The sequence below is a fragment of the Nylanderia fulva genome, unplaced genomic scaffold, assembly GCF_048542155.1.
Source record: "Nylanderia fulva isolate GAGA-0341 unplaced genomic scaffold, ASM4854215v1 Scaffold16, whole genome shotgun sequence".
In the NCBI taxonomy this organism is placed as follows: Eukaryota; Metazoa; Arthropoda; class Insecta; order Hymenoptera; family Formicidae; genus Nylanderia; species Nylanderia fulva.
In genome coordinates this window covers 136546-153434 of record NW_028189835.1, presented here as the reverse complement: position 1 = coordinate 153434, position 16889 = coordinate 136546, and the positions used below count along the sequence as shown (strand labels likewise).

The 16889-nt window shown below is 30.0% G+C and overlaps 3 protein-coding genes across 6 annotated transcripts; 2 read left to right on the top strand and 1 right to left on the bottom strand.

Moving 5' to 3' along the window:
• The first annotated feature begins 156 nt into the window (after positions 1–156).
• PKD (serine/threonine-protein kinase D3) lies at positions 157–7026 on the top strand. Of its 3 annotated transcripts, none has more exons than XM_029317802.2 (13): positions 157–456; positions 1273–1556; positions 1675–1806; positions 1917–2122; positions 2310–2589; positions 2675–2829; positions 2916–2977; positions 3110–3239; positions 3448–3580; positions 3764–3943; positions 4120–4866; positions 5290–5375; positions 5455–7026. In XM_029317802.2, the coding sequence occupies exons 2-13, from the start codon at positions 1292–1294 to the stop codon at positions 5566–5568; spliced, it is 2490 nt and encodes an 829-aa protein (XP_029173635.1). In that variant the 5' UTR covers positions 157–456; positions 1273–1291; the 3' UTR covers positions 5569–7026. The 3 variants fall into 3 exon arrangements, with proteins under 3 accessions (XP_029173635.1, XP_085336848.1, XP_029173636.1); XM_029317803.2 differs by lacking the exon at positions 157–456 and adding an exon at positions 464–663; XM_085480722.1 differs by lacking the exon at positions 3764–3943.
• Positions 7027–7047: 21 nt separating this feature from the next.
• On the top strand, positions 7048–11568 carry LOC114942411 (uncharacterized). Its single transcript, XM_029317756.2, has 5 exons — positions 7048–9762; positions 9844–10114; positions 10218–10503; positions 10822–10994; positions 11121–11568. Exons 1-5 carry the CDS (start codon positions 9644–9646, stop codon positions 11262–11264), a joined length of 993 nt encoding a protein of 330 aa, XP_029173589.1. The 5' UTR covers positions 7048–9643; the 3' UTR covers positions 11265–11568.
• Dhap-at (dihydroxyacetone phosphate acyltransferase) lies at positions 10149–15829 on the bottom strand. Of its 2 annotated transcripts, XM_085480721.1 has the most exons (8): positions 15360–15829; positions 14897–15209; positions 14243–14653; positions 13668–14184; positions 13002–13285; positions 12541–12794; positions 12287–12449; positions 10149–11228 (listed from the first exon to the last, which is right to left on the bottom strand). In XM_085480721.1, the coding sequence occupies exons 2-8, from the start codon at positions 15186–15188 to the stop codon at positions 11221–11223; spliced, it is 1929 nt and encodes a 642-aa protein (XP_085336847.1). In that variant the 5' UTR covers positions 15189–15209; positions 15360–15829; the 3' UTR covers positions 10149–11220. The 2 variants fall into 2 exon arrangements, with proteins under 2 accessions (XP_085336847.1, XP_029173588.1); XM_029317755.2 differs by lacking the exon at positions 10149–11228 and having other exon boundaries at positions 11870–12449.
• Between the last annotated feature and the right edge of the window lie 1060 nt (positions 15830–16889).

Here is a 16889-nt window from a genome sequence, read left to right as displayed (position 1 = left end):
CGATAATCATGATAATAAATTATTCATAAGAATATTTTATCCGTTCTACTATATTGTAAATTATAATTATATAATAGTTATTTATATTCAACATAATTAATTATTAAATATGTATATGAGATATTATTAGGAATTGAATAGTACCGACTGCTCTCGGAGCGCTGCCGGTTCCACCGGAAATGAAAAGTGACTGACCAGCCGTAGCGGAAAACTGGCTGACGGAGGGTTTACGTCAAGATAGGTCGGTTACCTGGAGATAACTGTAAAATGTCATCGGCGAATGTGTGTCAGACTCAGGTATGGACTTGACGCCGTGCGTGCATTACGGTGTGACACCGCTGGCTGGTTGTTTCGTCGCCGTTCTGTCAATTATGTCGCCGCGAGCCTGAAAGGAAGGATAACAGCCGCGTCGTACAGCTACATCTGAGTCCCAGCTCATCCGAGGCGCACAAACAAGTACGTAAAGAGAGTCAATATTCTCCCTGCAAGAGACTGCGTCTGAAGCTCCTCGATGTTGAACATTTCATCGCTGTGCGGAGTCGTTTTCCCCGCCGTTTTCTCGCTATTTCTCTAGCTTTGTTCCGCAACAACAATTTGCGCGAGGATATATCGAATATATTGGAGATATTACAGATCGATTGTGTGGAATTTTCTTCTTACCGGGTAAGCCGCGTCATTGAGGATACTTTGGGTCGTAAAAGATTACATGTCTTCGTCAGATTGTTCTCGCTTGCTCGTCCGTCCTTCGGTCGTTTTTTTCCAAAAAACCGATGAATAATTTCTTAGCAGACCAGAAGAGACCAACATACTTAAATCAGAAATAACTGACTGTTTTTGATAGACCACAACTGGTTTTTTTTAATGAAACTTCTTTGGCATTATGACTGATGACAAATGACTCAATTATGTTTGCACGTAAATAGTATAATAAACTGGAGATTTATTCATATTTTTTAAATTTACATTTTAGTATATATTTAAAAATTGTCTTGCAATTTGCTCATTTTTCATCATATGTGTATATTTCAGGTTTTTTCTTTTACATCTCTGTTATATGTCTTGGTTCAATCTTTATAGAAGATTATATTACTTTTTTTCAAAGTACAAAATGTTTTATCGATTGGTTTTCCTATTAATTTTTTTCTTCACATTTGAGAATAAAGAGAAGATAAATTATTTCAAATCTATCGCATTGTAATAAAATAAATTGGGAAATATCTAAACATAATAGTTACATGATATTATTTTTACATTCATAAATATATTTTACAGGAAAGAATCACAAAGCATCATGGAGGGAACAGAAGTTACATTTTTATTCCAATTTGGTCTGACACGTGACACAGTCACAGTCGACAGTAGCACGCTTACTCTTAAGGCTCTGAAAGACCTCGCCTGTGATTTTATAAACACCAAGTGTCCAGAGCATGGCTTAAATCATCTATTTGAAAGATTAATTTTATTCAAGCACGATTACAATTCTACAAATGTTTTACAGCTTATTACAAATGCTACAGAAGTAATTGATGAAACGCTAATTGAAATCGTGTTGACTGGTAAGTATTTTCCAAGTTGCAATGTACAATTTTGATTATTTATACACACGTATAGACACAACATATAATTATATATAATTTATATATTTCTATAATAATATTGTTTTGAATATTTTAGCACAAGTGCCAAGTGAATACATTCCTATTCGACCTCATGCTTTAGCAGTACATTCCTACAAAGTTCCAACATTTTGCGATTTTTGCGGTGAAATGTTATTTGGGCTTGTTCGACAAGGTCTCAAATGTGAAGGTACATATGATAAATACTTGAAATGATACAAGCTGTATTATATTGTATGTTGATTTCACAATATATCTGTAATTTAATAATTACAAAATTTATTTTATGTAAATTTGTAGGTTGTGGTACGAATTATCATAAGAGATGTGTCACTAAAGTACCAAATAATTGTTCCCAAGATACAAGTCAAAGACGACGTAGTTCGGCTATGCTAAATGTTCCAAGATCACCAAGTCAAGGTTCCACTAGCAGCCTGACTAGTATTACCGATGATAATCACAGTTCAAATAGCACATCTAACACAAGCCAAAATAATAGTACATTGGTATGAGTGAAAAGTATTATTTTTTATTATGGTTTTATTAACTTTATGTATATTTTTGAGAAAACAAATAAATACAAACGATATTTTTATTCTTTTTATTTATGAAATTCTTTGCGTCTGTCTGTATGTATGTGTGTGTCTGTCGGTATGTGTGTGTGTAAATAAATAAATATATACTATCTTGTAGGCAATACCGAGTATTATGGCACCAAAACAGTCCGCTTCACCGTCATTAGGAGGACGGCCTGTTTGGGTTGAGCGAGAACTCGCAACGCGAATAAAAATTCCGCATACATTCGTAATACATACATATACACGTCCGACTGTGTGTGGGCACTGTAAAAAATTGCTAAAGGGCATATTTAAACAAGGCCTGCAGTGTAAAGATTGTCAATATAATACGCACAAAAAGTGTTTGGATAAAATACCTAAAGACTGTACAGGAGAAAACTTGCGAGACAATATAGGTATAATGGTTTTTGTGATTGTAAAGAGATTTTGTAATTTTCTATACAGTATAATAAATAATAGATTGAAAATGCTTGCACATAGGTGAATATCCAGATAGTGGTGTTAGCAGCGAATTAGAAACTAAATGTGATATTAAGAATGAAGAAGGTGATGCTGACAGTGACACAGAATCATCACTTCCGCTGCAAGATGTATCGTTTACGAGTGATGAGACCAAGATACCCGATGATTATACAGTAAGTTATTTTCTTCTGCTTATGTTGGAATAGAATTTTTGAAAAGACTGATTTAAAATGCTAATAGCAAAATTGTACATTTACAGGATCATGTACAAAGTAATAACGACGTTGCTTATGATGAAAATCAAAAATCACGACCATCAAGGTATAATCTTTATTATATAATATGCAGTTCTTAAAATATCTTAAATTTTATTTTTAAATTTGAAACACTTTATTTATTTTTGAAACACTATTTATATTTCCTTATCTTCTCCCTTTTGTATTTAAAAAACAGCTGTAGTTCTACACCGAGTAACAACATTCCATTAATGCGGATAGTACAAAGTGTAAAACATACTAAAAGACGAGGCTCCAAAGTATTAAAAGAGGGTTGGATGGTGCATTTCACGAATCGTGATCCAGTTGTAGGTATCTACAAAAATACTGTAACACTTATCTCCCTTTCAATTTATTATTTAAATTAACAGTCATCTAATAGACGAAAATATATACTATTTAACATATATAACATGTATTGTAATTTGTTTTCTATATCATATTAGCTATATTACTTTTATATCTTTTAATCCCTACATATCAAGAGTCATTAATCATTGATATAAATCTTTTCAGAGAAAGAAACATTATTGGCGGCTTGACACAAAGTCTATAACACTATTCCAGAATGAGAATAGTTCTAAATATTACAAAGAAATACCATTATCTGAAATTTCAACAATTGAAACCGCTAAAATACCTCGTACACGTATGTATGTTCTTGTTTGCAAAACAATTTAGTAGCTAAATTTTCTTGTTTTTTGTTTTATATTTTTCTATATATTTTTACTTATTTTTTTTTGCTTTTTTCTTTTTAAAATTGTATGTGTTAAACCCAATGAGCTTTTCTTAGTTAATCTTTTTTACACATTGTGCCTATTTTGTATTATAGATATAATACATTGTTTTGAACTAAAAACTGCCAATGTCGATTATTATGTCGGGGAGGATCCATCGTACGGAGAGAATTGCGGCCAAGTCTCTCCTCCCGAAAGCGGTATCGGAGCTCATATAGCTAGATCTTGGGAAACTACTATTAGACAAGCACTTATGCCTGTAACTGTATCAACTAGTATGTATATTTGATTTGCTGTCATAATATTCTGTGCAAAGTAATTAGTGCAACTCCTTTTCTTGCTTTATATATTTTATATTTTTTATATTATTTAATTTTATTACTCGTATATGAAGATATTATTTTTCGATTAAAAATTTTGTGATGAAAGAAATTATGCTTTATATTTATAGATCAAGAAGAATCTACCGAACCGGAGGAAAGCATCACTGATATGTCACAACTCTATCAAATCTTCCCGGATGAAGTTTTAGGATCCGGACAATTTGGCATAGTTTACGGGGGTGTTCATCGCAAGAGCGGTCGCGCAGTCGCTATCAAAGTTATTGATAAATTACGTTTTCCCACCAAACAAGAGGCTCAATTGAAGAACGAAGTAGCGATTTTGCAAAATTTATCGCACAGCGGCGTTGTGAATCTGGAACGTATGTTCGAAACGCCAGAACGAATATTCGTGGTAATGGAGAAATTAAAGGGTGACATGCTGGAAATGATTTTGAGCTCTGAACGCGGACGACTCAGCGAACGAATCACCAAATTCTTGATAACCCAAATTCTGGTCGCATTGAAACATCTTCATAGCAAGAACATCGTGCATTGCGATCTCAAGCCGGAGAATGTATTATTGAGCAGTGATACAGACTTTACTCAAGTAAAATTATGCGACTTTGGGTTTGCGCGGATAATTGGGGAGAAAAGCTTCCGAAGAAGCGTCGTCGGCACCCCTGCATATCTGGCGCCAGAAGTTTTGCGAAATAAAGGCTACAACCGATCCCTAGATATGTGGAGCGTTGGCGTAATTATTTACGTGTCATTGAGCGGCACATTCCCGTTTAACGAGGAAGAGGATATTAACGAACAGATTCAAAATGCCGCCTTTATGTATCCGCCAACTCCGTGGAAGGAAATTTCAAGTGACGGTAATTAACTCTCACTATTATTTTTTTATTACTTTGTTTAGAGTCCCCAGGCTTCTCGCCAAAGAGACTTTAACCCTTCCTTGGTGGGTTCGAGCCTGCGTTCCGCCGTACTAGTCATTTTTAACCGAGCTTCGGCAACGCACAGCCACCGACGATTTAAAATTTTCCTTAATCCTACCGGGGGAGTCTGGGGTGGGCTCGAACCTGCGTTCCACCTTATTCTTCGCCTCAGGCGAGTTTCGGTGACGCAGCGTGCACGGCCACCTGCCGCCTCTTTAACTCTCACTATTATTTGATCTTGTTTCTTCTATATTTATAGAAGAAACAAGATCTGTTAAAAAAAAAAAAAAAAGATTTTTTCTAAAGACATTAAATTGTTATATAATAATATTATATATAATATTCATTGTTTCTGTCTTTCAGCTATTGACTTGATTAATAATCTTTTACAAGTTAAACAGAGAAAAAGATATACGGTAGACAAAAGTTTGCAGCATGTATGGTTACAAGTGAGTATACGTCATCACGCATACTATGTTTATTTATTTTAATTATTATTAAAATTTGTATTTCTTATCTACATGAAAGGATTACCAAACGTGGTGCGATTTGAGGAAATTGGAGGAAAAAGTTGGCTATCGCTACTTGACTCATGAAAGCGACGACGCACGTTGGATGGCATACGGTAATCAAGAGACATGACAGAACTGTTCGTCTGTTTTGAACATTGAAACATTACCGACTTCCTTGTCACTGCACAAAGGCTGGGTTCGATGTGCTCGAGCTACTCTACGACGGTTTATTCGTGCCTGATTCCATAGAAGTATGTGAAAACTAGTACAACTCCTTTCGGTATAATATCCTGAATGTTACGTTTTCTTTTCGTACTTAGATCAAAGAATGAGATCGATATCTATATATTGAAAGTTATTATTATATTATTCGGAATATATATCTGTTATTTCTTTCAATATACTTAATATTTAAATGTAACATTCACAATAGCTTTCATAACGTTAACATTATTACATTTTTATTATTAGCATAAAATAATTTTGATTCGCGATATATTACATATAGCGACATATATAAATGAACGAAAAATACTCTACATAGACAGCAGCATTACTCATGAAATATTTATATTGACTGATTGACAAGTACTCAAATCTTTCTTTTTAAATGTGTACTTTGTATTTTAATTGTTGAGATTGTTTCTCTATTTCAAGCAATATTGTAATATACACATTTTTATTACTTGACTCTAAATGAGTAATGTTATTTTATTACAAATGTTTTTTTCTAAATTTTTGAATCTCTTTTTTGGTCTGTCTTGTTCTTACTCTTATATTGATCTTACTCTAATATTGATTTGTTTATTTTAAAAAATGCAAATTTTTAAATGTTATTGATAAAAATTATTCGTCCATTTTACTACATTTTAAAAAAGTTGATTTTGAAACAAAGTAGTTGTTGATATAATTATATATTTTATTGATCTGCTTTTTAATATATAATTGATATTTTAGAATTTATTTTTATGCTTTAATATATAGCATGTAATTTGCAGCTTTAAGTATGCAACAAATTATAGGAGGAGGGGAGTAAAAACTTTATTTGCTTTTATAACAAATTAATAATGAGCATAACTAACCCATACATAGAATCCTTTTTTTTATATACATAAATTTCAGTATATTTTATAATTATATATATTATTTATATTCTAAATTATATATTGTTAAATTATAAAATTATTTATAATATATGTAGATTGATATGCGTGATAAATTATTATTAATTTCAGATTACTAATATTTATGCATATTTAAAGAAAGATTAATATTTATATCTTCTGTGTATGAGTCTCAATTATGTATTTTTAAATGTTCTATGTATGGGTATAGCGATATAATCATTGAAATGTTGAGATGCACGACATGCTAACATATATATCGAAAATATCATATATTAAAGTTGATATTAATTAGATTATTTGTTGTCAAAATGTATAATTTATATATAAATTTTATATCTTTTTACATTTTGATCTTCCATATATTTTAATAATTTTGTTATGCATATTTAAAATTTATTTTTTTTTTTAAGAATTTTTTAAAAAAGAAAAGTTTTTATCTAAACACACATATACACGCACACATATGGATTATATATATATATATATATATATATATATATATATATATATATATATATATATATTTATTTGTATGTATATAGAAGTATACATATAAAATATAAAACAAAATAGCATTATACAATACATGTATAAAATTTTAATTTTTAGCAGCAATCGAATCTTGATGTTAATTTAATCGTTTATAACTTTTAGCTTAAAATATATATATTTTTTTTTCTAATACAGTTCTGTATACGCTTCTGTATTGCACTAACACTAATGTATTTACACTGATATAATCAAGTTTTTCTCTTTGCAAGAATTACATAATATTAGAATTATTAAGTAAAATATGGAAATCGTACTTAAATGCAAATTATATATATTTTTATTTTGTAAATTTTATTTATCACATTATTATGAGAAATGACAATTCTATCGATCAATACGAGAGAAATGGTTGATCTGAATCAGCAGAGAAATTAGTATTGTTAAATGTAAATTAAAAATTAAGATAATGCAAAGATCTGATTATATTTATTAAATAAATTTGAAGAAAAATTGCACAATGGTTTAAAATAATTTTTAATTAATAAAGTAGTTACCGTTGATTATATTTCTTTACACTTATTTTCATTTAAAGAAAATTTTCCGTTTACTCTTTAAAAAAGTCAGATCTAATATATAATTTTACTTGAAATAGAATTTAGTAGAAAAATTGTTTTGCGCGCGCAATAATGTTTTTGCACTACCCTACCAATTTATTTATTAATGTACTTGGAATATATTAAATCTGATAAAAATAAGATACAAGTGACATTCCTTAAAAATATATTAATCTGTAAAGTATGTACACGCACGCAAAACACAAAAATACACATATATACATACATTCTCGATCTTGAATACTTTTGAATACATATTAAATCGCGTAAATTGACATTAATTTTTAAAAACATATATGGCCTATACCTCAAACAATTTTACAATTAATATTATAGAGTATAGAGAATAATTTTATCCTATATCATATATGTGATGCGGCAGTGCGATTTTTACATTCCATAAGGACAGTAAATGAGATATCTAATGAGTATCCAAACATTATAATACAAAATGACTATAAAAAAATGGTCAATACTTACATATAACATAAGAGATACAAATAGGCGTTAACGCAGGCATTAATTGTTATATTTTATAACAATTTTTCAAAGTTTATTGTAATCTTATTCATAGAGAATATATCGTAGATCAATGTTTATGCGCATATTATATATATGCATATATATATATATATATATATATATATATATATATATGTGTGTGTGTGTATATATATATATATATATTATATATTTAAGAATCTATTTACGCTATACAAATGTATTAGATCTGTAAGTCGTATATACGATATTAACATTCTGCTCATGGAAAATGCATTTATATAATATAATATATACTCTTATAGTAACGCATTTAAATTTTCTTCTTAGAAAAAAAGGAAAAAAACTTTAACACACATAGAAGTAAAAATACTATTGTCAAATACTCTTATATATATATATATAAGAGTATATCATCATGCTAATCTTATCCTTTTCCATAGTTTAATGGCAGAATATTTAATGTTTATGTAATATATTTGAGATTTATATCAGCTCATGTTATTAAACACATATAAATTTAACTTATTTTAATCGACATATTTAAAATGCAAAAAATGATAATTTAAACAAAAAAATTGCTGTATTGTAGTGCAATTAAGTGATATGTGAAAATTATTAATTCCGATATAAAAAAAACATTACAAAATACAAATACCTGAATAATTATATAGAGATTATGGCTATTATGTACTTACAATGTCAGGCGAAAGTTTCAATTTATATACTATTGATCCTTTTTCTTGTAGCAGTAATGAAATAACGACAGCGAGAGTACGATTAGATCTATGTATGTACGCGTTTCTCTTCATAACTTTACATTGCGCAAAGTAATTAAGATTATAAAGAGAATAAACGAAAACATTATACAGTGAGCGTGATAACGCATTTTTCCCAATTCGCAAGTTTTATAAGAACAATTTTTCCATAAATAAGCTATGTAATGTACAACTATTTTTAAGAACAAAATAAATAACGAGATTTATTTCGAAATTGACTTACATTTTTCTCTAAATTACTTAATTTTGTGCGCGCGCGCAAAATTCTCTTAGAAAATAATTTTCGAAAAAAAATAATTAATTGATATATCATATGTGAAAGATTTAAGTCAAAATATAAATTAAATGATATGGTATCGCATTTACGAGAGATAAATCATGAAGAAATAAGAGAGCGCGGCTCTTTTTGCGTGACAATTGTTCCAGATGCATGAGCATCATCAGCCGTTTCGTTCTCTTTAATCCTAACAGAACATCTCTGCTGGAAATAATAATGTCCCCTGCAGCACATCCGTTGATCATTGTCAGACACTTTCTGAATTACGGATACGCAAGAAGCGTAGGAGTATAGAAGCTGGAGCTGGTTCCATTACTCAATTACAGACGATACAAATCACGGATGAGGATGAAGTGCGTTTTTCTCGTGCACGATATAACAAAGTAAAAATAACGCGACATTTGTATAATCAAATATGTTTGCACGCAATACGTTTCGCATTCTATGTTCCATATTTTTTCTGGACTTCTTTTTCATTAATGTGGCAGAATGGGTGGACATGCCGCAATTCTCGGACGAGAACAAGATTTATAGGTAAGTAGGCTGTAAAATATATACATGTTATAGTATTTAAATTATTATTAAATTAAATATCATTTTTTTTCTTTCCTTTAGGATACCTTCTGTCCAGGACCAGTTTTACAAATTTAGACGCGCTGACATTAATTCCTTTCCCGATAATCAACGAAACAGCAGTCAAACTTATGACAATTATCCTATTAAAACTGTAGATCTGATGGATGAGAAAAAAAGTGAGATTAAGAAAATAAATTCTGTCATAATGTCGACGACATTATCGAATTTACTTCCCGAACAAATAGGCGAAAATTTGACAAAGATCAGTAAACATCGCCCGACAACGAGAAGTGATATTTCTGTGACTGAGGTAACGAAAGGATGATTGTTCAACAAAGCAAAACTTTGTTTCAATTATATATATATATATATATATATTAATTTAATTATTATAAACAATTTTAATGTTTTAGAATAAATTAAGTAACAGATATAATACAATTTCACCGACAAAGGATACGACGGGATTTAATACATTTACAACTCAATCATCGCCGACTATTACTACTACGCACAAACAAGAAGAAACACGAGATAAATACTACAACTACACACTGAAAAGGGACGATGGTATATTTCAATATTTGCCCATAGACGTACTTAAGAATGTTCATCGTACCCTGAAGTCGCAGCCAGTGTCATTCGAAGGAAAACTTCACTTTCTCAAAATGTTTGAAAAAACATTAATGTCGGAAATAGGTAAAATCTTTTCGTACCGTTTTGTGATACCACATAACCCAGATAGCCACAGTAATTATGACATCATTTTGACGTGTTTTCAAAATAACATAATTTGACGTAGTCATTGAAGTAGTCAAAATGACTACTTTTGCTATCTGGGAAGGTTTATTCTTTTTAGCTGAACTGGTTAATTCAGAGTTTATCTTTTTGACACATTGGAAGGAAATATAAATTCTGAACTAATGCAGCCAGTTCAGCTGAAAAAAAAAATAGATTTATAGTATCTCGAGCAGTATGATTTTGTTTTAAAGCTTTTACATTTTAATTCATTGACAGAGTCTCGCCTCACCGCTACCATGTCGCCAAGTCGAAAAGTAAGAGGTGCGGATTATCACGGACATGGCTATGACGGTCACGATGATCATTCCTTAGGATTTCCATCGATAGAAGGAGCCCTGATGGCTATATCATTCCTCACGTTTGCCGTTTATCTTGTTCGATTAGTAATGGTAAGAAATATTTTGTTTGCGACACAGATACATTTTGTTCTTTCTCTCTTCTAGAATATCTTACCTTAGCTACAACTATATTTTTTTCTTTTCTTTGGCGTGTTATTGACAATGGAATCTTTGCAGCTCCTGTTTCGGAATATGAGTAATACTGTGACAACTACAACAGCTGCAACGGTTTTTCTTGGTAAAAGAAAAAGATCCACTGATCTCGATGACGACGCCGCTAGAATACTTAATAATATGAATAGTTTTGTTTCTGACTTTTAAATTTGAATATTTTGTAGTGGGAATACAATTATAGAGAGTGAATGATTCAATGTGAAACATAATATGTCGAAAAAAGAGAATAAAATGTTTTTTAAAAGAGAGAAAAAGTAATAAATGCGAAAGTTAATATCTTTCATCTATTTTTTAAACTTGCATAATTTTTAGTAAAGTGTGTGTGACGAATCGATAAATTTATTTCAAAATAATTTAAATATGGATGAAAATTTAAGTCCGCTTAGAAGGATAAAAATAATTTTAATATTTTGCAAATATTCATGTTATAATTTCAATTATTTTTTATTTTTTAAAATAAGATTTTTTAAAATTTTCTCTCTTGTTACTAATATCTTCATAGTCAATGTCGAAATAATTTACGTTTGGACGTTTTATATGAAACAATAAATGGTTAAAAATTATACAAGCTTTATGATAATTATTAAGTTCCAATTTTCCAATATTAATTTTTATGAGAACATGTACGAAAAAACATTTGATTCTCATCATTGTATCATCAATAATAGAGCATATTTGTATATGGATATCGGTATCTCATCATCAATCATTCTTTTGTTGAGCAAAATTGGAATGTACATATTATATAATAATGTATTTCAAAATATTTATTAATTAAACTTAATCAAATAACAATGAAAAAATGGCCCAAATAAAAGAAAGGACCAAAATGTTGATTGAAAGATATTTTAAGAAAAGTTTGCTGTGCCTGGCTTATTAGTCCATTTCCTATCTAAATTTTTGTATAAAGTTAATCAATTTGTCAATTAGTGTTATTACATCACTGTTAGTATTAACATACCGAAACCGTTATTATTTCGCAATAAATGAACATTACAATTTAGCTTGTGTATTCACCGATGACGTTAAAATAATGAAAGGTAGCGCGTCGACGTAGGTTCCTACGGGACGTCGTAATGGTAACTCACGCAATACGTCGATAAGATATGCTAATTTCGCTTTATCCGTTTGATATATATTGCTACGTTCCGGGTGTGTAATAATAATACCTTGCGATAATAAATTGAACCATGTTGTATTATAGAGATCAAGAGATAAACAGTAGGGATGCTGACACCAATCTCTAGTTTCGAGCATTAATCTTTCAACTTCTTTCTGCGCTTCCACAAGAATCGTCCGATCCGTGAGTTTGTCTGATGTTCTTTCATTCCACTAAAATAACATTTTTAAAACAAATGTATTCAATGCAGATTATCTCTTCTTAATCACAGTATGTTTCTTGCTAGTAAATGTTCATTCTTACCTCGAATAATAAAGTACATATCACATATATCACGTCTATGAATGGTAATATCACATTATGCAAAATAGAAAACAGTTGCGTATTTTTTCCTGGACGAATCGAGTCTTTCGCTATATATAAGCAATCTTCCGACAGTAATATATTCAATGTCCTTTCCCATTCTGTTTTAATTAAATCTTTATCTTCACTCGGACGTATTACAAACTCAGTGCTGAGCAATTTTCTTAGTACCTGATATCGCTCAAAAGCTATTCCTAGTGTAGTAAAATAGAAGATTGATGAAAAAAACAAAATTATTTGTTAATATAAGTACTATACAGAAGAGAAGAAAAAAGTAAGAAAACAGGCCCTTTGATCAATCTAATGTATTCCATTTACCAGAAAATATATATAAATAGTTGAAAATTGTTTACATCATATCTTATTATTATATCATATATAAATAAAAATACTATTATTACCGTTTTGAGTACCATTTTCTTCTATCGTTGCAGTAAAGAAAGCTGTTTCTGCCAGAAAAGTCAAAGTTGGATTGATATAAATTGCAATATTAATGGCAGGTACTGCTATTTGCATAGTGCGTTCAGATAAAGAATGTCCTTTGATATTTGATGATTGATTCAGTAATTTACTTGCTTTATGTCGTTGTTTGAGTTTTAATGTATTTAATGAATCAAATACAATTAATTCGTCATGTGGTTTTAAAGATTCTAATATCTCTTGTTTGATTTCATCATTATCATTGCTATAACAAAGTCATAAAATATATAATCATTACTATAAGTCACAAAATATACCTTAAAAATATTATAGTTGTTTTTGAACAAATCTATAGCTTAGACAGCTAAGGCAATTAGTATTAAGAACTTGAATAATTTAGAATGTAGTTTATACATGCAAACAAATTAATATTTATTAGACTGGATTATATGCAAATTATATATTTCTTATTTTCAATTAATAAACATTAATTAACATTATAATTTGTTCACATTATTAATGATTTCATAGAATATGCAAAAAGTAACAAATATGCAATTTGCATATAATCCAAAGTCTACTTATTATACATAATAATTTAATTAATTTTAAACATTAAATGATTATTATAAACCAAATATACTTACATTTTTTTGGTTTCATACATTAACGCTCTCAATTTTTTGGTAATAAAGTTTTTAAACCATCGATAATCTTTGGTCAATGAATCAAGTGTATACGGTTCCTTTGGTTTCATCTGGAGTCTTTCATTGAAGAGCAAGGCAACGATATTGATCGGCATAAGTACAGTATTGTTCTTGTGCGATTCTATTATATGATAAGCTACATCTTCTACAATCGATGATGAGATTTTGAAAGAGGGATTTATGACTTTCCTTTTGCGATGTACTGTATCTACAAATTGACGAGCAGAAATTGGTTTTCCAATGTTAAAGTAAATGCGACCATAAGAGAAAGGCTTCTGTAATATAGAAAATGATCGAAAAAGTCCGGCTGTGCTTTCTTTCGGCTTCGGAACTCCTAGTATTTCGTAAGTAAATAATAATTCTTCTGGTGGTCGTTCGTAACTAATACTCATAGGTATAAAATGTATATCGGGTACGTCGCCTTGAAGTAAACTTTCCAAGATAATGGCTAGAAGACCTAAAAAATAGAGGATACATAATATTTATTTGCAATTTTGAAAATGTCTACTGCTTACCATATTTCGGCATTGTGCTTTTCTGACTACGGCTTCGAGTACCCTCGAGAAAGAATTCTATCGCTCTATCGCTATGACTAACGATATTGTTGATATAAGAGCGAAAAATTTGCTTGTATAATAAATCGTTAGAGAAACTACGTCGTATATAAAACGCTCCAGTTTTTCGCAATAGTTCTCCAATTATTTTCATATTGTAAAAGTCCATACCAGCCGCGATATTCGGTAATGCCATGTCGTAAGAAAAAAGAATGTACGACAGCAGAATAAAATCCAGATAACTTCTATGAGTCGGTACATAAACATACTGTATCTGAGATATCTGTGTTTCCCTCCTCAAGTTGGAAAGATTGATTTCATTTACATAAATTCTCCAGAACATTCTCTTCATAGCTTTTGTAATGAAAATACCTGAAATTTTCGAACATATGAGATATTTATAGTAGAACCACATCTGCTAAAATAACACTCTATCGTTATGATATTATTTCACTTTTACTTGATATAATTTTATATATAAATATATAACACACACAACAAATGTGTTATTAATTGATAAGAACTATATGCAGATACTGATTCTGTTGACTATAAAAAAGTTATAAAATAAAATAATGTGAAAATATAATACAAGAATTCACAAACTCATTATACCTAGCCAACGAACTGTTGCCAAATCTGCTCTACTAGCCATCTCGTTTATCATGGCACGAGCATTATTTTCAACATCTTTTACGTCAACTGCTGTTGTCTTTGCCATTGTTTCAATTACAGCTCTGACTTGAGCATCAAGCAAAACAGATTGTATTATCTCATCCCTATTATAAACTAATTCCGTTGGCAACATGTGTGGTAATAAAGGATTCATGGGACGTGTTGCCCAAAAGAAGTCACAATCCTTTCGTCTCTCTTCTAACATATCCACAAATCCAAAATTCTGTTCCATCTTTTCACCCAGTATATAAATCTGTCAATTTGATTTATTATACTCTTGTGAAATATTATAAAAATACTCTTGTGAAATATCATAAAAAGCAGGAAATACCAAAGGTAATGTGGCTAGATGAAGAGATTTAAAAGTTAATTAGTAACAATAAGACCATAACATTTTTCTTACCTCTTCTCAATTTCAATATGCAAAACTTGTTTTTTAATCTCTTATAAGTTTAAAAAGTATCACAATATTTCATGTAAAAAAAAGTGTCTGGATATACTTTTTAAAGATTTGATTGAGATAGCTGCATAAAATAAGCGACAAACTTGAATTTTATAAAAAATCACATTTGCAATTATAAAGAGAAGCTGGAAAAAGTTTTCTCTCTGTGTTCTCTTATCGAATTAATCCAAAAATCCAACCACGTCCTTCGTACAAAAGCCATTATATTATTCGTTCGTTTTAGCTGCACTGACTTTAATTGAGTGTAAAATAATTTGTAGCTATTTGGTGATATGCAATGATATGTAATATAAATACTATATGTAATACTTTTAAAAATATTTAGGTCGACGTAGTTGTCGATGTTTAAAGAAAGAAAGAGAAGGGAGAGATCTTAATTTCAACAGAGAGGGGGAGAGAGAGAGAGAGAGAGAGAGAGAGAGAGAGAGAGAGAGAGAGAGAGAGAGAGAGAGAGTTGGAAAAAATTGTTATTGGAGGAGGGGAAACATCTTACATGACATATCTTTCTCGTTTCATTTTTAGATGGATTAGCTGTTACCAATGACAGTGCAAATTATTGTTTGGACGTAAATCGGGACAGATTTATTTATCTTGATAGCGCTTACGAAACAAATATTACGTCAAAACAGGTCCTTAAGGTCTATCCGCATTCCACATAAATTTATATAATACATGTATGCATAAAGAAATTAATCAATTAAATTTTTAGGACGTATAGGATGTCCTATATTGCTATTTTCTTCGTATTAGATAAGTGATTGATTGATTTTTCTGTTTACATGCATTATTCATCCATACACAAATTTGTGTGAATAAACCTTTATATCGGGCTGTTGACAGTAGTATTTAAAGTTTATTTATGTTGGCTGCACTGCACGCAAGTTTAGAAAATTTTCAAATTGTTATCATTTCAAGTGCGCGCGTTTATTTCTTGAGTCAATCGCATATAAACATATTGTTGATCAATATTTCCAAGCAATAAGTGATGCAATTTGAGAAGAAAAATAAAATTCTTCATAAAGATTGAACAATATATTGAAGAAAAGGTATGGAAAATCTTAATTTCATATATTTATTTGAATATTTGTTTCTTTAACCTTAAACTCTCTCGTAAATTTCGTGAAAAAAGGATGAAAAATAGTGAATATATTAATAAATAAAGTGTATAACGACTAGCTAGAATAAATTTTTTATTATCCTATAACAGTATACACACACGATTTTCTGCCTTGAAGAGATAGTTTTTTTTATTGTTTCATTAATATATCAAAGGCGTTCCACACACAGTGGATCATTAAAATAGTTATTTTACCGCGCGATCTATCATTTTATTATTTTAACAAACTCATGACGAGTAACCTTACAGAACATATATATATATATATATATATATATATATATATATATACATATATATATATATACACACACATACATACATATATATATACAAGGTGTGTTTCAGGTGTT